Source organism: Phoenix dactylifera, chromosome 18 (genome assembly GCF_051530095.1).
Source record: "Phoenix dactylifera cultivar Ajwa chromosome 18, Ajwa_hap1_PhDact_Kaust_v1.1, whole genome shotgun sequence".
In the NCBI taxonomy this organism is placed as follows: domain Eukaryota; kingdom Viridiplantae; phylum Streptophyta; class Magnoliopsida; order Arecales; family Arecaceae; genus Phoenix; species Phoenix dactylifera.
Window position 1 is genome coordinate 7,848,373 of NC_143207.1, and position 23,448 is coordinate 7,871,820.

General features: G+C 38.5%; 1 protein-coding gene across 3 annotated transcripts; it reads left to right on the plus strand.

Annotated features, from left to right (window-relative positions):
• The first annotated feature begins 1,733 nt into the window (after window positions 1-1,733).
• Window positions 1,734-22,416, plus strand: LOC103695552 (uncharacterized). Of its 3 annotated transcripts, none has more exons than XM_008776917.6 (8): window positions 1,734-2,009; window positions 11,078-11,158; window positions 11,272-11,360; window positions 11,916-11,990; window positions 12,140-12,258; window positions 12,325-12,531; window positions 12,734-12,802; window positions 22,013-22,416. In XM_008776917.6, exons 1-8 carry the CDS (start codon window positions 1,887-1,889, stop codon window positions 22,114-22,116), a joined length of 867 nt encoding a protein of 288 aa, XP_008775139.2. In that variant the 5' UTR covers window positions 1,734-1,886; the 3' UTR covers window positions 22,117-22,416. The 3 variants fall into 3 exon arrangements, with proteins under 3 accessions (XP_008775139.2, XP_088570116.2, XP_008775140.2); XM_088713990.2 differs by having other exon boundaries at window positions 1,737-2,009; window positions 11,016-11,158; XM_008776918.6 differs by having other exon boundaries at window positions 1,739-2,009; window positions 12,140-12,243.
• The last annotated feature ends 1,032 nt before the right edge of the window (window positions 22,417-23,448 follow it).

The following is a 23,448-nucleotide window of genomic DNA, read 5'->3' on the forward strand; positions in this document are numbered from 1 at the left end:
TAATTAAATTTTATCTGCTTATAATTTTTTAAAAAAAACAAAAGAATCATAGAATTTATTGCATGAACTTGATATTATTAAAGGAGATTCTGGATCCCTACACCATCTTAATCTATCCAAACTTCGATTCTCTATTTACTGGTTTATTTTATATTTGCAAACCATCATCTTAATCCACAAGTTTATTGAATCAATTAATTTGAAAATTAAGCTAATAATCCATAGATCGTTCCCTGAGGAATCGACCTCGGACTTCCGAGTTATACTACTTGTGCGATTCTCCTGCACTTGGGAGAACAATTTTTCGAAAGCACCAAGGATGAACTTATCCAATTTTATATAAAATCACCTTTTTCATCCATTTATCTGCAAGTTACATCGAAATGATAGTTTTTTATCCCTCTCAGCATCCAAACATACATAGGGCTCGTTTGGTTCGCGGGAAGTATTTTCCCTTCTAGGAATATGATTCCTGGGAATCAGATTCCTAGGAAGAGGATACCTAGGAAAGCACTTTTGGCATGTTTGGTTAACCATGGGAAAGTGACAAATTTCCAAAGTGCTTATGTTTGGTTGACCATCCACTTTCCTAGGAAAGTTATGTATAATTCCTATTATGCCCTTAATAAAAATTAGGTCTTTAATGCCTCTTTAATGCTTCTTTAATGCTGAAGGGTCTTTTTGGGAAAAAATAAAAAAAGGAGTGATTCCCACCTCATGGGAAAGTAACTTTCCCATGTTTCTCATGGAAAAGACTTTCCCATGAAATGTGGGAATCATATTCCCATGGGAATACAACTTTCCCATCTCTCTCCTTTGAAAACTCCAACCAAACAAGAGGCATTTCATTACTTTCCCGTTGACCACACTTTCCCCCCTCCCTTTCCTGCGAACCAAACGAGCCCATAGGGAATAACTACAATTATTGCTTGGTATAATACCATGTTGTCTAAACAGAAATTAAGGTTTATACCTATTTATATGATACAAATTAATACCTTTGGAACAACATTTGCATATCCCCAAAAAAAGCTCATGCTCTATCAGAATGTAGCCTAAAGAAGGGTCAATTAAGAGAGAGCTGATTCCACAATATACGAATCTTTTATAATAGATTTATTTTTAACACATAATGTAACTTATGCTAAAGTATATCACAAAACATATGATGGCATGTATATATATCATCCAAGATCCACAAAATTAGTATTGTGGCCCATGCCAGCCAAGTATTGAGTAGGTATGCTATCATAGATTCACAAAAAAGAGCCTGATTCGGCCCGGTGAACCAGGTTAGAACCAACCAAAATCGGGCAAAATCACCAGATGCAGCCGCGTTCAGACCCATTCTGATCCTATCTAATTTTGGATGACTGCATCATCCCGATTTCCGTATACCCAAAATCACACAGATACCTTGGCATCATCTGCCTCCAGCCTTCCAACCAATAAAAACGACGCACGAGGGCAAAACGTTCTCAAGAATCTGAGGATATCGTTTTGAAGTTCAAGCCCAAATGGTTTTTGCACCGCCATTCTAACCCAACTTTGTAACTACCACAAACAAGGGCTAATGGAACCGTATCCAGGGCCCACATGATGCGATGCCTTGAGCTGATTGGATGGGTCACATTTCGCAGTTTTCTTTATGTAATCTTTTCAAGTACTTCTCAAAACAGGAAAATAGTGTTTGTGCCCTAATCTCCACGCTGCCTTTTCCATCCGTATACGGGGGGTCGGTCGCTTTAAAGCTTCTGATTCTGAGGTTTTGGCTTCTTTGCATACTCCCCCGCCTATGGTTTCCTTCTAGGGTTTTACAGCCCCTCTGTTTCTTCTCTCCTCATCTCAAAACCCAAACCCTAAGAAACTTCTCCTCCGCTCCAGCCATGGATAGATACCAGAGAGTAGAAAAGCCGCGGCCCGAAACTGCCATTAACGAGAACGAGATTAGAATCACCACCCAGGGCCTCATCCGGAACTATGTCAGCTATGCTTCTAGCCTCCTTCAGGTCTATCCTCTTTCTCTAGCTGTCTCCTTTGTATAGAGCCGTGGAATCTATTTTAAGCTCGTTGTTTTTTTTTTTTTTTTTTGTAATTCAATTGCGGGTTGTGAATGTTGGCGAGAAAATCTCCTCTGTGGTTTAGTCGGCATTTTCTTTTGATTTTCCCTCTGATTTTTTTTTTCAGATTTTGTTTTCTTGGGATGTCAGATTGCAATTATTTGGATATCTATGCAGTCTGCACCCAATTTTTTTTGGGTATAATGGATTTTCAGTGGTATCGTATATTTTTTCCCTTCATTCCATACCAGTTCTACATATGTTTTGTGGTGCAGTGTTTTGTTAAGGGTGCTTGATCTTTTTTTCTTTTAAAAAAAAGTTCGTATGAGCCGCTTAACTTCTATCAACTAGACGGCTATGTTAATTATAAATAATTATCCAGCATTAAATTTGTTGATATTTGTTGTTTGGCGTTTTCTTTTGACCAGTGGATTTGTCTATTTCTTTTGATGCGGTGTCTTCTTAAAAGTGTGCAACTGCTTTGATTTAGGTATGATTGCATTTGCTTGAAAGCATGTGCAATTATATGAATGTTAATATAGAGAGGTTTTGTCTTTGCGGTGCGTCAATTCAAAATTAGCTGCACCACATGGCGATTTTTGATGTTCATTAGAGTTTATCAAGGGATAAACTACTTCAATTAATTACAAGATCATTGCTAGTGAATCTTTTCAATTTTTTTGAAAGATTAGTCAAGTTTTGATTTTTTTTTTAAATATAACTTATGCCAGTTATACAAGTAGGTCATAAAATTATCCACGTCTTCCATGATGAAATTCCTTAAATCAAGGTACAAATTTATCTTTTTATGCATGACATATGGTTTCTTATTGATGAATCTACTGTTTTCATTTGCTTGTACAGACACAAGAAGATTGCTTGCTGCCTTTTCTCACAACTTTTGCATTTATTGTTTTAACAACCTTTTAGGAGCATTTCCTGACAGGAAATATGTTTATTTTCTAGAAATGTTCTGTCATCTGCGCTAGCAAAGTTTGATTTCATGTGAAATCAAGACTATGGAAATATCTAAATCATGCTTTATGATGCCTTTCTTTGTCTATATGAAAGGTTCTATGTTGATAATTGGTAGTAGAAGCATCTTACAAGTATAGCATTGTCGAGGATCTGGTCCTGTGATGATATATGTAAATACTAGGAGCATTTTGTTGGCATGGCAATGCCAATGCCAATATCTAGGATCTAGTGCCATCATGATGTCATTTTATACTGTTTTATTCTACTTGTGCTCTGTATTTGCAGGTACATATATTGAATTTCTTGGATCCTACCTTGTATCCTGAAATTCTCCACTTACTATGTTTTTGAAATGGTATATATTGCAAATATGTAGTCCTTTGGGATTTTTCAGCACCAAGCCCTTGCAAAAATAGAGCTTGTGTGACATAAGTTAGGTTGGGGGAGTTGATAGATGAAGAGTGCTCTTACAATCCATCAGTTTTGTAATCTAAGGCGAAGATTCTACTTGATGTGATGGCTATGTTAAAAAGCTTTTGTTTGTGGGTGTAACTTATGGTAGTACTCAATGACAACAAAATCTCATTGTCTAGTTCTCTAAAGATGTTATTAGCTCTATTACTCAATGATTTTGTCTTTGGATTGTGTAGATGTTTTGAAGATTTTGACAGTCTTAGACTAACATGCAATAGGTTTAACATTTGTTATGCTTATCTTATTTAAGATTTACATTGTATGAGTCACTAAGGACATTGCACATCTCCTGTGCTCAACATTTGAATTCAGAGGCTGCTGTCATTAACTGCTTGGAAGAAAGAGAGGAATGGGAAAAGTAGTTTAAGTACTATAAAATGGAATAAGTTTTCAAAGTAGAGGGATATCCATTATATTTGTAAGGTGCTTCATGGATATTTTCCCCCTCAAATATAACTTTTGTATATCTTAAAGCTGCATTTGGTCCAAGGACAGAGGAGGGCTGAATGGAATGAAAGCCCCTTTTTACCCATTTGTTGCACTTCAACCCACCAAATGCTAGAAGAGTAATTAATTTATTTTGAAGGCAAGCTGGATGGTACTTTTTCCATTTGGACCTTAATCATCATTTTTGGCATGCCCATTAAAGGGCAAAATCAAGGATTATGCATATCTTTACATCCATGCATATTTATTCCAAACAATACAAGTCAATGAGTTTTTGACTGAAATTGTATCTATGCACAAATTCAACTAAGGACTAGAGGATTTTAGGCAAGAAATGACTTTTCCCCAAAATATTCATTAAATTATGAGCAACGAAAAAGGTAACATGTTGATCATGATTGTACATGTTGATTCATGTAGTCTAATATTTAGGAAATTTGTATACTTATATCATAAACCAACTCAAACCACTCATTTAGTTAGTAAAGGTCATTCAATTTGTGAGTGCTTGAAGCATAGATGATGAATGGTTTTTCGTTTTTTAATGATTATAGGTGTTGTGGGTTGTAATTAGCATCACGTGTGATATCAATCACCCTTATTGTTGCTGGTTTTAGGCATTTTGGATGCTGCTAGTCATCCATTTCTTTTTCACCTTTCACTATTTGTGCTGTTGAATGGATCTTTTGTTTTTTTTAATGATTATAGGTGTTTTGGGTTGTAATTAACAGCAAGGGCAATATAAATAACCCTCGTGTCTTTGTGTTGTTCAATATTTGGGCTCACATCTAATTTTAAGCTTGAATCCAATATATTGAAAATGCATGCATTTTTAGAATTTAGATTACGCCATTGATCATGATTTACAATGTCTAAAATGCATTTTAATGATTATAGGTGTTTTGGGTTGTAATTAACAGCAAGGGCAATATAAATAAACCTCATGTCTTTGTGTTGTTCAATATTTGGGCGCACATCTAATTTTAAGCTTGAATCCAATATATTGAAAATGCATGCATTTTTAGAATTTAGATTACGCCATTGATCATGATTTACAATGTCTAAAATGCATAGAAGCCCAAAATAGTATATTTTGGAGATTTCTTACATGTGCATTAAAAGTACAATTTCAGCAGTAAGGTATAACCACAACCACAACCATAACCATCCAGCCTTTTCTCTGCTATTTGGGTTCAGCATTATGAATCATCATTAACCAAGCATTCCTACTTAGGCCATGTTAGATTTTACTCCAAGCTTCTCTATGTCTGTCCTCTCAATCTCTACCCATTTTACCTTAGGTCTTTCCTTCATTTTCCTGCAAGCTTAGCACATTAAAGCAAGGATTGGCGAACCGGTACTGGGTGCTGTACCGGTCGGCGCTCGATACGGTTCAGTACGAGTTTGGACCGAACTGAATCGGTATGAACCGGTTGGCCCTAAATAACTTCCATTTGTTGGAGTTCTCTCTTTTTTCGATTTTTTTCTATGATTTAAGTCTCATGTGATTTTTTAATGTTTTCTTGATGTTTTTTTTTTATGTTCTCCACAAGGATCGTCGAACCGGTACCGAGTGTATCTTATTGCTAGATGATGTATTTTATTGCTTTAAAATGATACAAATCATAAAATGAACAAAATAAAATATCTTCAAATGAAGATACAATCAATTATAAACTTTTGAAGTCCAACAAACATACATAATGATATCTAAAATCGGATCGAGTGGTGATGTCTCTTGTAGATATTTAGATCATCAGCATAATCAGGAGACACATCAACCTATTTCTCCATCCAAGCGGCATTATAGTATTGTATGATCATTCCATAAGGAACGTGCACTTGGTTATAAGCACTCCCAGATTTCTCGTTGAAGCTTTGGCTCTAAGAGGTGTCCTCTGGCTGATAATACGGTTGTGGAGGGATCCATCCGAACATGTCGGCAGCAAAATCTGACCCGTGAGATGCTTCGGGTTGCGTAGGATAGTAACCATCGGAAGATGCCTCAGACGCATCGAGGACCTGTGCATGCCCCTAAATATGTTTCTAATTTTACAATTATTGCCACAACGCCCGCTATGGGCCTGTGGTAGTAGCACCTAACTCGGTGCGAACCAACCGGTTTGCATCGAGTCCGAGTCCGAGTCCGAGTCGAACCGGATGGAACTAGTCCATTCCAGCCAGTCTTATTGAGGTTTTGGCCCCGTAGGGGCCGGAACTATTTTCCAATAGCGAACCGACCCGTCGGAGACCGGGTTGGCTCGGTTTGGGCTGAACCGGACGGTACAGCTCGGTTCAGCAATGCTTGCATTAAAGTACCTTTTCTTACTAGAGCCCCTATAGATCTTCGATGTACATGTGATGAAGTACCTCTCCTTTTTTCCAGCAGCAAGGTATAATAATTAAATTATGGTTTAGAAGTACCCAAACCTGATAAACTTTTAGTTTACGCATGATTTTAGAAGCACGGATTTTGATCTTTGCTATGGGTTCTCAACTTATGTAGTTAATCAAGCATTTTTCACATTTAGTCCATGATATTGTCCCAGATTGTTCATAGGTATGAACACCCAAAACACTTGACTTTTGGATTTTAAACTTTTTTTAAAAAATAGATCATGGGCAGCAATTTATATTTCAAGTCAGATGATCCCTAATATATTTTAATTGGTAAATTTTGGTCTTAAATTCTTTCAAGAGGCTTGCTTGTATACGTAAGCTCTAATGACCATCAAGGCTTGCCAAACTACGTGGGGTTGACTCTATAAACCATGAACTGTTAGTTATTCCCATCTAGGGTTGCCTTTGTATTATCTATAGGGCTTTCCTTCCTAACATTCTTAGATGATAGCTTAGGTCTTACCCTGTTTATAGACCCTTGAAACAGGTTTGAGTGCCTCTCCTTACTGATGCCTCTTGAAATATTTGCTGTATATACACATGCCAACTCAATCAGTTTGTTCTCAAATCTCAATTGATGCAACTCCTACACCTCATGAGATTCTTCAACTTAATCTGCTTACATTTATCAGGATTTATCTCGAGATTTTTATTTCTGTCATGTTTGTTTGTATGTTGTCGTATGTTATCTCCAAGTTGATAAAGATTATGTACATACCTTTTATCAGTTCTTTATATCTTTCCACTAATTTTATAAGCAACAGGACAAATTCCATTATCAACATAAGACAACAGAATTGGTTAATATATTAACATTTGTTGTTGCCATTTTCTGCAACTTTTTACTGTGGCTGGTAACTTAGAAAAATGTTTTATCCTACAATAGCTGCTGCTATTTTGTACTTCACCCTTTTCTCTCTCTTGTACATGGATTTCATTACACATATGGCCTAATAGAGAGCAAGTTTTGAAAAGTTGAGTATACTGGCCCCTTACTGGCCAGTATGTACTTCACTGGCCTTGAGTCAATAAAAGGGAGCCAGTAAGCTAGGGGCTGGAATGCTCTGGGCTAGAACCAGGCTAGTACCAGCCATATTGGCTTGTATCAGGCAGATTATGCCTAAATCAAGTTTTAATTTCACCAAATCAAGCGGTTCCACCCAGGGTTACTTGGGATGGATGCTAATTTGTTTTAGCATGGAAAATATCTAAGAAATGTACAAACTGCTATATCGATTTGATGCTACTGAAATTTGAACAAAAATGCTGAATTTTAAGATTAGTTTAGTTTTTAACTAATTAGGCTAATAATAGGATATTAAAAACTTAATCGTCAAAATTAACATAGAAATCATTGTATGATTGTCTAGGTTGTAAAAAGACAGGAACTTATTTAAAGAAAATATATTAGATTATATATAATATAACATAGCAGAACTTGTTTTGATAATTATTAACTACATGGTGTAGAAAACTTAAATGATGTTTATTTTGGGTAACATATTTTTATAAGATTAATGAAATGTAAGATACAAGGATTCAAATCCTATGGGATGGGACTGTCCTAGTTTTTTGGTGAAAAGGGATGTGCCACATCCCAACACTTAAGGCAAAGAGGTCTTGTATTGTCCCAATCCCCATCCCATCCCCTTGTCTTGACACTCGGGATGGTGCCCAATCCCAACACTTTGGATGGTGGGACACCATGCCATCCCAGCAGGGCTTAAATTATTGGTTAGATATTTAAATAAATATCCTTTTACTTAAATCCATGAACTCTTGTATTTTACTATTGGTAAGTATATAGAAATAAATTATAATATAAAACTTAAGACATTATGCTTCTGTTGGATGCCATCCTTTAACATGTAGTTTGTTTTTCTTTTATCATGTACAATTGAGAATTAGAAAATTTGCTGATATTAGCTTTTGCTTGACACAAACTGGTCAAATTGATTTCTAGTAAATGTAAGAAGCTATTAGCAGAATTCAGGATAGAATATGATTGTTGTTGTTGCCAACTTCACATACCATTATGAAAACTTCAGATTACATTAAATTGGATGACTAAGGCAGTGAAATTGATGCTTCTACCATTATTAGGAAAATAAAACATAAGAAAGAATGTGTGAAAAAGTTGGAGACCAAACTATGTAGTACCAGAGGCATATGGGTCGTGTCAAAACATTCTGGTCAATACCTGTTGTTGATACAGCATGCAATGCAATGTGTTCCTTTACCTTTGGTCGATATAGGTGTGCTACTTGATATTTCAAAACTTGACAAAGAGTTATGAAAGCAGTTATATTTTCCCAGGTATCTCGGCAGAAGAGGATTTCATTGACTATAGCCTGGCATCTCCTGCTTCCCACACAGCACAGAAGAGAAAGGGCCTCATATTTGTCTGCAATTTTGATTTTTGACTGCTTTTCTCTACATCATCATTTCCCTGGAGTTGCTTTTCGTAGTCAATTCGACTTAACCTTTGTGAATTTAGCACATATAAGAACTCAAGACCTTGGACAATTTTTCCTCTGCTAATTGGAGATGTTAGTAAGTCTATGTTAACAGACAGAAACTTCTGTGAATATGCATGATTTAGAGTTCTTGTTTTGGAGCATGCTTCAGCTATCTAAGGGACTAAAACCATTTGTGAAATTGGAACATTTTTACTGAAATAATGAAGAACCTTGTCTCTAGAGTGGCTGATTTTGGTCAAGTTCCCGGTATATACTAAAATTGATGGATACTAACATTTTGATTAGAACCAAATTCAGTGCATCTTGCTTGGGAATAAGTTTAGATCATAGCCAATGCTTAATCTTCTGTCAAAACTAAAATAATTTGGCTCGAACCCGAAAAGAAGATGTATGATTGTTAAGGCTCTGTTTGGTTGCAGGTTAGCAGATTATGCCTGTAACCCCCAAACAAAGGCCTCTTCTTTCCTTGGTCAATGGTTGAAAACTCACTTAACCTGGTTAATGTTGTTTCACCCCTTTGTGGGGTGGGTTTAAATAATCATCCTATCCGTCCGTTACACCCTCCCCCCCTTTTCTCTCTTACTTTTTTTACCTTTTTTCCTTAAGGTATCCCAAGAAGCCCCAGAAATTCAACCAAATAGGGGTTTTCATTAATCTAGGGAGAAAGGAATCCTGAAGCATTTCATGCAGGTTAGGCATAGCTAACCCAGGGTTTGCTATCCTGCAATAAAACATTGCCTAAGTGGCCAAATTCAGTCAATTTTGGTGAAAGCTACTTATATGTTTGTCATTGCCAGGATCAATGGATCTTGACAAAATAAACAAATGGCCCATCAAATAAGCTGAAAACATGTTTGCCATCCTTTTTCAGATCAATACATCAGATAACAGGAATCTTTCCTTTTATATGAAAATGGGATGCATGTAAATGCACTACTAGTTGCCTTTTTCTTTTAAATGTAGATAAAATTGCCTTATGTTATACAAACTGAGTTACAAGGTGTTCCAATGTAGGGATTTTGATATCTAGCTCTGTTGCACCTGGTTTTAGCATTATGTGTAAAGGTTGTGTGCTATTTCTTACTGGGTATTCATCACCATCTTCTTGTCAAGACCATAAGTCTTAGATGAAAATGTTATGTTTGACAACAAAAGTAGAGATTAATTCATTCACAAGAAACCAATTATGTAGCATTTATCCTGATTCATGATGGTTCTTTTTGATAACGGCCAGAGTCTTCATATGATAGTTGTTAAAAGTCTATTATTAGATCCAATGATTCTTAAACTTTAAGGGCTATAATTACATAGCTGTAAGTCTGTTTGAACTTACAATTGATGATATTCTGGTGTCTGTTAGAGTGCTGAACTCCTAGTTGACTGAATCTGAAACACAAGAAATATAAATGAAATTAAAATTGGAAAAAATTATTTCTAACGTGCAAAATGTTGGAAATGGCAATTGGTGCCTTCTTCCATTAGAAAATTGTACAGAAAAAATGAGACGTGTACTATGAAATCTATATTAGCATCTTGATGTTTGAATCAAGATTATGTTTCCATTTAGAATACTATCTTATTTTTTAAAATAATATCCAGAATGGGTTTTCTCTGAGACATTCAGTGGCCTTCAAAAGAGGTTTCTTAGTAACTATATTTGAACCTGCCAAAGGACTCTATTGTGTGGAGTAATTGGGCCTCGAATAATCGTGCTGTGTAGCTAGTGCATATCAATCTTTCGTTAACTTTTAGTTTTCTCTGAGCTTTTTTTTTTAATGTATACAATTTGAGTTCATTCTGGATTGCTTCTAAGGTAGGCCGTTGTACTTCCTATATAAGTTTGAGTTATGCACTAGAATAAATTGAAGGGTTAACTAATGAAACTTTTCTTCCTTTTTAGCAAGCACTTGTTGCATTGCTGAACTTACTAGTTGCGAACTTTTGTTAACTTGTTTAGTGCAATTTTGATCATATGAAAACCTTGCTCAATGCTCATGAATGCTAAAAATTTCATTCTTGTTGAAGGAGAGGGGCTTTAACTATCTAGAAAGTATAATGCAGTAATTCTGTTTTTGCTTTTCTTTTCCTGCCTTTAATTTCTTTTGTTTTCACTGGCTATGATTTTGTAATCATTTTCCTTGCACATGTCTATATGTACTGACTCATATGTATGCAGGCTTTGACAGTGTTCAGAAACTAATTTTATGTTAATTGTCTTCGGGATGATGCTTTGATCAGGAAAAGAGGGTTAGAGAGATTGTCTTAAAGGCAATGGGACAGGCAATCAGCAAGGCTGTGGCTGTGGCAGAAATTATTAAGGTTAGTCTCCACTTCTCCCTATGCTATTTTTGATCCTTTTTTTTTCACTTCTCCATATGCTATTTTTTATGTTTTAACTTTTAAAGCTGCCTCATCATTTATTCTGAGTGCAGAACAAAATTCCTGGGTTACATCAAGAAACGGCCATCAGTTCAGTCAGTATCACCGATATATGGGAACCTATCGAGGAGGGCCTTGTACCGTTAAGTTTCTTATTGCTTTGACTGGTCATGACTAATTACATTTTTTTTATTAGATGCTAGTAATATACTGACCAAGATCCGCCGTACCGGGTCCGATAGGCGTACCGGTTGCCTACCGGACCGGTACGGGCCGGTTCGTATCGTGCTCCGGGCGGTACGAACCGGGAAGCTCTTCCCCGCCGGAACCGGGGAAGAAGAAGAGAACCAGAGAGAGCGCGGGGAAGAGAGGGAGGGAGCCCACCTTCGGCCGCCATCGGAGAGCCGCAGAAGGGCGTCGGAGGCCTCCGCAGCGGCGGAGCCCGCCGCCCCCCACCGGCCTCCGACGCCCCTCCGCGGCTCTTCAATGGCGGCCGAAGGTGGGCTCCCTCCCTCTCTTCCCCGCGCTCTCTCTTTTTCTCCTCGTCTTCTTCGTCTCCGGCAAGGAACTGGCCTGTACCGGTTTCCATGGCTCCGGCGTACCGGTAGCTGGCCGGACCGATTTGTACCGGCCTGTACCGGCCGGTACGGGCCGGTTCGGCATACGCTGATACTGACATTATATACCATTTTCACAGATTGAAGATGACGCGCCATGTTTCCATGATATCAATATCTCTATCAACCAGAGAGCTAAATAAGAACTCCCCTGGGTAATTCATTTGATGTTTTGTGCACTGTGTCTTAAAACATGTGGCAGAAATATTTTTGTATGGAGCTGAAATGCAGTTGGCAATTTCCTTAGTTGGTGTGGCCCATGTTATTTCAATCCTATTTTGAGTTTCCCCCCTTTATGTGGTAGGTATCAAGCTCCATTGCACTCAGAGCAGCCAAAACAACAACAAAAATTCCATCAGCCACAACTATATCAAAAACAGCAGCAGCGTCAGCCCGGACAAGCACAAGGTCAACTTAATGAAGGTACAATTTGTTATTGGTAAGATATTGGATGATTGAAGCTGCTAATAATTTTCATACTTGATAAAGATTCATATGGACGTGGACGTGGTCGAGGTAGGGGAAGAGGAAGGGGTTGGGGTAGAGGAGGATACGGTGGATATGGCGGATATGGAAACAATCAAGGTGGATATGGCAATAACCACGGTGGATACGGTGGATATGGCAACAACCAAGGCGGATACAACGGATATGGCAACACCCATGGTGGATACGGCGGATATGGCAACAATCAAGGTAATCCACCTGTTTTTATATACACACATTTTTAATAGATGCTTGATCAGGGATCCGTTGGCTGGCCTCTAGGGCCCATCTGAGTTTAATCCGGAATAGCGCAGAGTTCTGTCATCATTAAACTGACATTACTTGGTTCTAGGTTCACCTTTATTTTCTTTCACTTTTTTTTAATGGTTGTTGAATCTTCTGCTCATGTTAGAAAATGGTGGATGGAACTGGAATTGGGGTCGAGGTGGTGGGCGAGGTAGAGGTGGTTGGGGCTACCGTGGTAAGCTTTCAATGATCATTTCTATACCTTGCATTGCTATTTTACATGATTTCAAGTTCTTGCCTATGCACTTGGAGAAGCTCATCAGATGAGTTTGTGATAACACAAATCCTTAAAATTATCTCTGGTTATAAGTCTGTCCGGCATTTACATTGCCTTACAGAAATTCTCTCCTAATGAATTCGAAGTCAATGTTGATCTCATGTCTCATTGGTTATAACTTGTAAATGTCTCTGATACCAAATTAATTCAGGAACTCTTATCCTGCTTTCTCAATTTTAGACATATGATCCCTTATTTTTACGATGTTGCTTTGTTATAAAGGACTGCCCTAATAGCTTGGATTTTGTCTCGGAATAGTAATGAGCTCAGGCTGGCTTGAGGCATGTCAGGCTGTACCTAGATTGGTCTGTGCTTAGGCTTATTTGATTTGAACTTTGGGTCAGGCTAGTCGCAGATTTTGTCCTGAAATATATGGGTTGGATATTTGATTCCCTCCTCGTGGCTGAGCTTGATGTCTGCATACATATGTACAAAACACATAAATTTTGTGGTGTGGATAGGCAGGCACTTGAGCATGTGTACATTTGTCCCTACTTAAATAGATAGGCAAGCACACATGCACATGTGTAGGCATAGGGTGGGAAGAAAGCACTTTTCATCCATTGCAATCAATTTTGGGGCTTACAAAATGGAAATCTAAGCCATTATATGTCATTTGTGAGGCCTATAAACAAAAATCATGTGTATTGAAACATATTCTCTATGCATCAAAGTCATCCTAAAAGTCATGTGTATTATAAATTTGGCATGACTTGATGCATAAGCAGTCTCCAAAATACTTGAGTTTTTGTTTATAGGTATTTTTGGCATTGTAAATCACATTTGATGGTTTGAATTTCTATACTACAACCTGCACCAATGAATATTGTGATAGGTGTTGAGTCCTCTCTTTGCACTCTGTATTTATTATTGAGGTTTGAAAAACCAACCATATCATGATATACACTGACCCATGCCACGATGCATATAATCCTGTATTGCCCTGTATTGGCTAACCATTAATTGATTGGTGGGCGTATTGTGGTGCATACCGTACCAATACATAATTGGTGTGCTCCCATATGCTGAATTTCAGACCTTGTTTTTAAATGATCAACATATATACATGTGTAATTTGTATCTTTGTGATTCTATGGAGCCACATAGACATCCAAATCACTATAAATTACAACCCTATTGACTCTAGGTAACTCATGATTTTGCTAGCATTTTCCTAGTCATAATAGGACATGAATTACTTCTATGCCCCAGATAGATGGTCATCTAATTTTTTGCTGGATTGGGGTTCAAGTATGTGGGCGACACATACCCTAGGGTGCCAAATCCCAAGCTGCTAGCTGGTCATAATAGGACATGAATTACTTCTATGCCACAAATAGATGGCCATTTAATTTTTTTCTGGATTGGGGTTCAAGTATGTGGGCGACACACATACCCTCGGGTGCTAAATCCCAAGCAGCGATCTGGATTGGATCTTAATTAAGTTAGCAATGGGTCTTTTTCTGCTTGAACCACCTGGTTATCGTAAACCTGTCTGACTTTGCTCTTACCATGTTTACTTCCTTCATCTTCCATCTTGGCTTCCTCAATGCTAAACACTTTCTATTTTTCTTTCAAAGTAATTCAAGAAAGTACAAGATAAAAATGTAAAAAAAAAGGAAAGAGGGGGAGGGAGTTTTTGGAAGAAACCAATATAAGAATGATGATCTGAGATTCAGGATGAGTAGTGTGACTTTTAAAAGTTGGGGAGAAAAGGAAGAAGATGGAGAGCATTTGGAGGATTCTATTTCAAAAGAAGGGATTGGGGATGAATAAGATGGCTTTTGGTTTCATGTATTTTGTGCCATTTTTTGTACAATAAGTGGGGCTCAAAAGAGTTGGATGGATCATTTTGTTTAAGAAAATTTGTATAAATTTTCCTTTATCCTTAATAGTTGGACGGATCATTTTGTTTAAGAAAATTTGTATAAATTTTCCTTTATCCTTAATACAGACCCGGCTTTCGTAGCTTGCACCGAGCACCACCCTCTCTTTTATCTGGGTGTCAAACACCCAGATAAAGAAATCAGACCTGCCACTCTCATTTATGTTCCATTTCTTATACTTTTGTTATTCCTAATCCACTATATTATGTTTTCGAAAAAAGAAGAAAAAGAAATACAAAAGATTGCTGTTTTCTTTGGATTACCTCTTAAAATCATGCACTCATAGTGACTGAGATGGCCGAAGACTAAGTAATTTATACCAAGCACTCTTCTTATGGCTATATTCAATCTCTTGGCCCTGCAGAAAGGAAAAAGAATTTCACATTCTTCCTTTCAGGAAGAGAGGATTAGGGAAATTCTTTTGATAGCTGCTTTCTCCATTTGGGAAAAGCATGACAAAAATGGTTATTGATAAGTACTTTTGATATCTGATACGTGTCTATTGTATGGAGCTGGACCAAGTCATACAAGCCATGCATAATTGGTGGGCTTAGTTTGAATAGTTGTTGCATAACCAGTGGGATTAGTCAAACAAATTTGTTTTGTTAACTTAACTTTCGTTAGTCTTAGGAGTTGTATTAGGTTGGGGTTGTTTTGAACGGGTCATCTTAAGTTGTTAAGGTAGGTCGAGAAAGGTGGAAGTAGCTGTTGCACATCTTCTATAAATTCATAGGTTGTGCTGCCATTGAAGGGCGAAAAATAATAAAAAAATCTTTTTAGCAAGTTTATCTCTTGTTATCTTGGAGGTCGGTTATCCTCGAACTTAACCTTTATCTCCTTCTCTACATCTTCTCCTTCTCTTCCTACCCAATCAAAATAAGGAAGAAACGCCAATGGGCAGCTCGGCTCCAACACCTCGACTTTGATCCGCTCGGGGCGGGCTTGCATGAATTGGTATCAGAGCCAGACATGGCAGACGACCAACTTTATGCGAAGCTAGAAGCTGCATTTTCGGCCATGACTCAAAGTAATGAAAAGTTCAAGACGGACATTCAAGAGATGATGATGAATCTGCACGTACAAATCAAGCAACTTTAGAGCAATAATGGCGAATCATCCAATGCTCGACCAAGGTCGAGTAGATCGGTCGATCCTGTTAATTCCAATCCATCCGGAGGTTCTTTTTCTTCGCTTCCCAAGATCGCTAAGCTGGACTTTCCCCAGTATAATGGCAGTGATGATCCAACTAGTTGGATTTGCCGGGTGGAGCAATTTTTTCATTTTCAACATACTCCAATGGTTGAACAAGTACCATTAGTTGCATATCACCTTGAAGGGGATGCACAACTATGGTTTCAGTTGCTAAAATATCAAGAACAGGAGGTGACGTGGGAGACCTTGATGGCGGGATTGCACTCACGTTACAGACCGACGTTTGGCGACCTAACCAAACTGAGGCAATCTGGTACTGTTTGTGAATATCAAACACAATTTGAGCATCTCAGCCGTTCAAAGAGGATGTCTCAAACCAACAAGTGAGTTGCTTCACTAGTGGGTTGAAGGAGGCTATTTGGTTGGACGTGCTAGCTATGAGGCCAACTTCTCTTTCGGAGGCTGTCGGTTTAGCAAGACTTTATGAAGCTAAGCTGACCTCCCAACAATCCACGTCCCAACCTAGTTCGTTCTAACCGGTCGTCTTCTATAAGACCAAGTCCTATTCCTACTACCAAAAGAATGATGCTGGAACAGATGAAAGAGCAGAGGGAGAAGGGTCTTTGCTTCCACTGCAATGGCAAGTATGGACCAAATCATCAATTTAAGCATTTATTCTTGATCGAGACATAATGAACACTGGAAGATGAAGCCTAGATGGAAGAAGACATGGATTTGGTCGATGAAGAAGACGAGGTAACACGAGCTATTTATCTCCATGCTATATCTGGAACATCTACTACTCAGATGTTGCGGGTCCAAGGCTATTTGGGAAGGTTTCTATCATAGTTTTGATAGATTCAAGCAGCACCTACAAATTTCTTAATGAAAAAGTCGCTAGCAAGGCTGGTCTCTCTGGCATTCCTAATGGCAACCTTGAAGTCATGGTAGCCAATGGAGAAAAGTTATCCAGTAAAGGAAAATGTTCAGGCTTGCCCTTGGTAATTCAAGGAGTTTCTATCCAAGTGGATTTTTATCTCCATCTGGAAGGCATTGATGCAATTCTAGGGGCTCAGTGGCTTGAAATGTTGGGTCCCATCTTGATGGACTTCCAACAACTTCAGATGACCTTCAAAGTTGGGAACTAAAAGGTATATGTTCGCGGGCTCAAGGAGACACATAAGCTCGTAGACAAAGATGGTGTTTGTCGAGCACTAAAACAAGGAGAAAGGGGTATGCTACTCACCTTATGTTCCTTGGGAGATCCACAAGACAACTTCAAAAAAATTGAACATATCCCTAAGAAGTCTATAAGAGATCTTTTGCTCGAGTTCTCAGATATATTCAAAGAGCCAGAAGGGTTGCCACCCCCAAAAGACCATGACCACCATATTGATCTTAAGCTTGGAAGTGGACCGGTTTCTGTCAGACCATACAGGTATCCCCATTTCCAAAAAGTTGAGATCGAGAAAATTGTATCGAACCTGCTCAAGTCCGGTGTGATTCGGCCAAGTACAAGTTCATTTTCTTCTCTTGTTATACAGGTGAAGAAGCATAACGGATCATGGTGAATGTGTGTGGATTACCGAACGCTCAACCAAATCACCATCAAAGACAAGTTTTCAATCCTTGTCATTGATGAGCTTCTGGACTAGTTGCATGGAGCACGGTAATTTTCTAAATTGGATCTTCGTTCTGGTTATCATCAGATGCTTGTTTATCCTTCCGATATACATAAAACGGCATTTCGAACACACGAAGGTCACTATGAATTTCTAGTTATGCCCTTCGAGCTAACTAATGCTCCTTCTACCTTCCAAGCTCTCATGAACACGGTCTTTAAGAAGCATTTGAGAATTCCTGCTTGTATTTTTTGACGATATTTTAGTGTTCAGTCCAACTTGGGAAGCACACCTAAAGCACATGCGGGCAACATTGCTACTATTAAGAGAAAATCGGTTGTATGCAAAATGGGAGAAGTGTCAATTTGGCCTGCAACAAATCTGTTACCTTGGCCACGTTATTAGAGAGCAAGGGGTGGCAGTGGACCAAGAAAAAATTGCTGCAATCTTGGAATGGCCCAAACCAAAGTCCTTAAAAGAATTAAGAGGTTTTTTGGGGCTTACGGGATATTATCGCAAATTCATCAGAAATTATGGGAAGATAGCAAGCCCACTTACAGATATGCTCAAGAAAGATGCCTTCAAGTGGAGCCCAATGGCAGAAAATTCATTTGAACTTCTTAAAGAAGTAATAACCAAGGCCCCAGTTCTTGTCTTACCTAACTTCAATAAACAATTTACGGTGGAGTGCGATGCATCACATCATGGTATAGGGGCCGTGCTCATGTAGGAGGGACGACCCATTGCTTATTTCTCTTAGGCTCTTAAGGGGACCAAATTGCATGTCTGCATATGATAAAGAATTGGCATTGTTGTTGACCATTCAAAAATGGAGACCATATCTTTTGGGATCTAACTTCATCATACGATCCGACCAGAAGAGCCTTAAATATTTTTGGGAGTAGCAGATTATTACACCGACTCAACAAAATTGGTTATCTAAGTTGCTAGGATATGACTTTATTATTGAATACAAACATGGAAGGGAAAATCAAGGCGGCCGACGCACTTTCTCGACGTTAAGATTTGGAATTATTTGCAATATCTAAAGTTATTCCAAGTTGGTTGGATTCTGTCAAGGAGAAAGTTTGTAGTCATCCAGATATGAATAGGTTGGTGGGTTTAGGCCAATCTGATGACGTGGTGGGCCCATTCAGCTATAAAGATGGGGTTCTCTTCTTTAAAGAGAGGATATATTTAGGAGAAAAGTCAGCACTCAAGAAACCAATTATTGATCAGTTCCATAATTTTGGGCATGAAGGGTTCCAAAAGACTCTCCAGAGAGTGGGGGAATCTTTTTATTAGAAAGATATGAAATGATGGGTGAGAGAGTTGGTTCAGCATTGTGATACTTGTCAGCGTCAGAAAGCTTTGCACACACATCTGGCATGGCTTCTCCAACCACTGCCTATTCCTCAACGGATTTGGGAAGAAATTTCAATGGATTTTATTGAAAGACTTCCTTTATCTCATCACAAATCTACCATATTGGTAGTGGTTGATCGTTTGTCTAAATATAGTCATTTTATTGCTTTGGCTCATCCTCTTACAGCGGTGAAAATTGCTAAAGTTTTTTTTGAAGAAATTTTTCGTCTGCATGGAATGTCGATCTCTATTGTTTGTGATAGACAAGGTTTTTATAAGCACCTTTTGGAAGGAGTTATTTCGGCTACAAGGAATGAATTTTCGATTTAGTTCAGCCTGTCACCCCCAAATTGATGGCCAATCACAAGTTGTGAATCAGACAGTTGAGATGTACTTGCGCTCTTTCACAGGCCTAAAGATTGGAGTCGATGGCTTCCGTGGTGTGAATACAATGACAACACCAGCTGGCATAGTGCTGTTAAGGGTACTCCATTTGAGATGGTTTATGGTCGACCAGTCCCTACACTTCTCTCATATTCCAGGCTCATCCAAAGTAGACACGGTGGATCAAGTCCTTAAAAAGAGAGGAAATTATTAAACAGCTCAAGGATAATTTGAAATCGGCTCAAAATCGGATGAAGACATTAGCTGATAAGAAGAGGTTAGATCGAGAATTTCAAGTCGGAGACTCGGTATTTGTGCGACTGCAACCTTATAGGCAGACATCTCTATCTCTTACATGGGATGTCAAATTGGCACCCAAATTGTATGGACCATATGAAATACTGCAGAAGATGGGCCCCGTAGCATATAAGCTTGATCTGCTAAAGGATTCCAAAATACACCGTCTTTCATGTTTCTTTGCTCAAGGCCAAGTTAGGAGATCACACTGAAGCTCAAAGGGAATTACCTTTGCAAGGAGAAGATGATCAGCTACACCCTCAACCTCAAACTGTTCTCAATCGTAGGAGGCACAAAAACAAGGACCAAGTACGCATTCAATGGAGGGGGTTAGAACCATCAGATGTTACGTGGGAAGATGTGCAAGAGATCCAAAACCAATTTTCAGGTTTTCTTCCTTGAGGACAAGGAATGCTTTAAGAGGGGGAGAATGATACGTGTCTATTGTATGGAGCTGGACCAAGTCATACAAGCCATGCATAATTGGTGGGCTTAGTTTGAATAGTTGTTGCATAACCAGTGGGATTAGTCAAACAAGTTTGTTTTGTTAACTTAACTTTCCTTAGTCTTAGGAGTTGTATTAGGTTGGGGTTGTTTTTCAACGAGTCATCTTAAGTTGTTAAGGTGGGTTGAGAAAGGTGGAAGTAGCTATTGTACATCTTCTATAAATTCGTAGGTTGTGCTTCAATACATCTTCTATAAATTCGTAGGTTGTGCTGCCATTGAAGGGCGGAAAATAATAATATTTATCCTTTTAGCAAGTTTATCCCTTGTTATCTTGGAGGCCGGTTATCCTCGAACTTAACCTTTATCTCCTTCTCTACATCTTCTCCTCTTCCTACCCAATCAAAATAGGGAAGAAACGCTAGTGGGCAGCTCAGCTCCAACACCCCGACTTCGATCGGCTCGGGGCAGTCTTGCATCAAAATCATCCATGATAGCTGATTTGAGCAACAGGGGATGAGAGAGTAAGGAGGATAAATATATTGTTGGATTTACCATTTCCATCTAGCACTAATACGATTGGTGTTAAAAAAAAACTCTTGCAAGAAGGCTGGCAAGGGATTTATTGTAGAAATACCAACTCTTGTCAGATCATAATGAGAATTGTTAAATTTTGATTCCATGGATTATTCCCCTTAGTACAGTGCACAGAAGGGGGGAGCCATATGAGATGAAAACCTCACATACCATTATGGAATGGAGACTCTTTGAATGGAATGAACAACCGTAACAGATTTTGGCTTCTACTTCATTTTATCATGGAAGAATTATTCTTTTTCCTCTTTGGATCATGACCAAAACAAAGCTTCTCTAGTTATCAAAATCTGTAGTAAATGGAAGTCCTTGTTTGTTCAACTAAGATGAAATCTTAGGTGAAATAGTAATTGTTCTGTTCATTGGTATACTACGGAATTGTAACGAAATCCAATCTGATTCAAATGTTTCATGTCTTTCTTTGTCCAAACAAAATGGGACAATTTGAGCAGAAGGTCCACATTTTTAGAATTAGTCTGTTTTATGTTATTTCGTACTGTACAATTTCTTTGTTTATGCGATCATTTTCCCCGAAGGGTAATGAGAAGAATTTCATCCTATTCTTCAAGTACCTGGGCAATGGAGGAGGCACACAAGAGCTGGAGATGATCTTGGAAATTAGAGAGTGGAGGAAATACAAAAGACGGCAGTGAAAGAGGAAGAAAGGGGGAAACTATCATGATGATATAGTGCTGGAGAAGTTCAGGTTTATTCCTGATTAATTTATTAGACATGGACCAGTTTAGATATTTTTTATGAAAACAGATGGGTCAAATGGAGAAAGATAGCAGTATTATATCGAGCAGGGTGAGGTCCACCAGCTCATATCACAGGATGGGGGCCTTACAATGTACATGCCAGCCACATGCCTTAACCAGCTCCGACAAAGTCTTCTTGGTTTGATGCAAGTGGGCAGCGCGGGAGCCCACTTACTGAAGTGGCCTCGGCTCCCCCAGGACTAAAGCCATAGTGGGTATTATCTTCCTTGAATTGGGTATAGCGGGAACGCAGTTTAGCTCTACTTCGGGCCAAGCAAACATCCCAAGTGGGCTCTCCCGGGCGCAAACTGAGCTGACGTCCAATTATGGGCAACCAAGCAGGCCCCAAGTCAACTATCTGTTTGATGTGCGGCTAAAACACCCAGGAAAAATATTATATTTGATGTAGTAGTCACTCCCAAAAGTACGTATATAACAAAACACATATCGCCTTTCCACATTTTTTCCATTCCGTTCATCCTTGAGTAGCTTGGTTTTCAGTAAAATTTTGATCCATTAAAAATCTGCTGTTAATATTATACTCATCCTTTTGCTTCACATTGTGGATGCATGTGATCTCACTATGTCCGATGTCATATGTGACAGGAGCGGGATATGAACGAGACAGAGGTGGTGGGGGTGCTGGAGGTAGAGGTTACGGCTATGGACGGGGAAGAATGGGTGGCCGTGGGAGGGGGAATCAGGCCTGATTTAGTGGTGATGGGCTTGTATGGTTCTTGTGCATGCTTGGTTTTTAGGGACAAAGAAAAATCTATCAAGGGACTTGTTTAGAGCCATCAAATATGACATTGTGGTTATCTGGCATAGGGTTTAATGATAAGCGAAGTGGTTCTGTGGTTGCTCTATTACATGTGAATGTTGGCAGGCCAAGTTTGTTCCTTTGTTTCCTATGGTTGCTGAGGTGCTTAGAGCATGCTGTAATTCACTCACCAGTTTCCCCCCATGTATTTAAAACATTTTTCATAGTGCATTTCTTGAAGCTTAAGTTCTATCTTGGCTTTCTTTTAAAATTAAATTTGGACAGATTTTTTGAGCATTCTACCTTGGCTTTCTTTTAAAAATGAGCAGATATTTTGAGCGTCCAAGAGCATTTCTCGGAGCAATTCAAGCTCATTTGCTTGACTTGCTTGCAGAAATTCTGGTCCAAAATCTATATGTTCTTACCTCATGGAAGTTTATTGTGGACATTTGGGAAGTTAGTTTTGTTATTATGACGAAATCTGAGACTGCTCTTGGATGGCTTGCTCTCCTGATGCTGAAGAGAATTTGTGACGGTGCCTCTTTATTTAGAATGAGCTTTCTGTTTGCCAAGGCAAAGATGCCATAAAGTTGCACGTGATTGGTGGAAGTATGCAATTTAAAGAGGATTTCTGCAGGCCTTATTTCCAATGCAGCAAGACTATGCTGGAAATTACTTTGTTCTGCAATGTAATGACACTATTGCTGATCAATTTTATTCTTTTTTTGATAAATTATCACTTTCATTCTTTTTCTTTCCCTTCTGCAACCCAGTCTTCTTCCATATTGGGTCTTTCATGCATGATTTTCTTATCATATATTTTTATAAAAGATTCGGTCTGTTGTATGCTAAGCCTAAAGTTCGTGGAATTGTACACTAATCTCGGCATGAGATTGTATATGTTTGTGTATACTGCAATCCGTCTTAATGGGGAAACTAAATTACTCTCTTCCAAGCTCCTTTTCACGTGGTATCTCATTAGGCTATATGGAATGGCCCATCCTTTCTTGCTCAATGTGCTTGCTTGGCCATGATTGATCTGTATGGTTGGATCCATTGATTCTATCTCGAGGAACCAACAACTTGCAGGTGGGGGATATTGGTGTGGTGGTATTGTGAACTGTCAATATTTAAATAATTAATTCAGTGTTTTTTTTGTATTTTTAGTTTTATGTTCGTAATTCCATGGTAGAGAATATCTTCGTCTCATTTCTGGTATATGTTTCTGATAGTTCAAAACTTTAGCGATCTATTTCAGATCTTATTTGATCTGTCTTGCTAA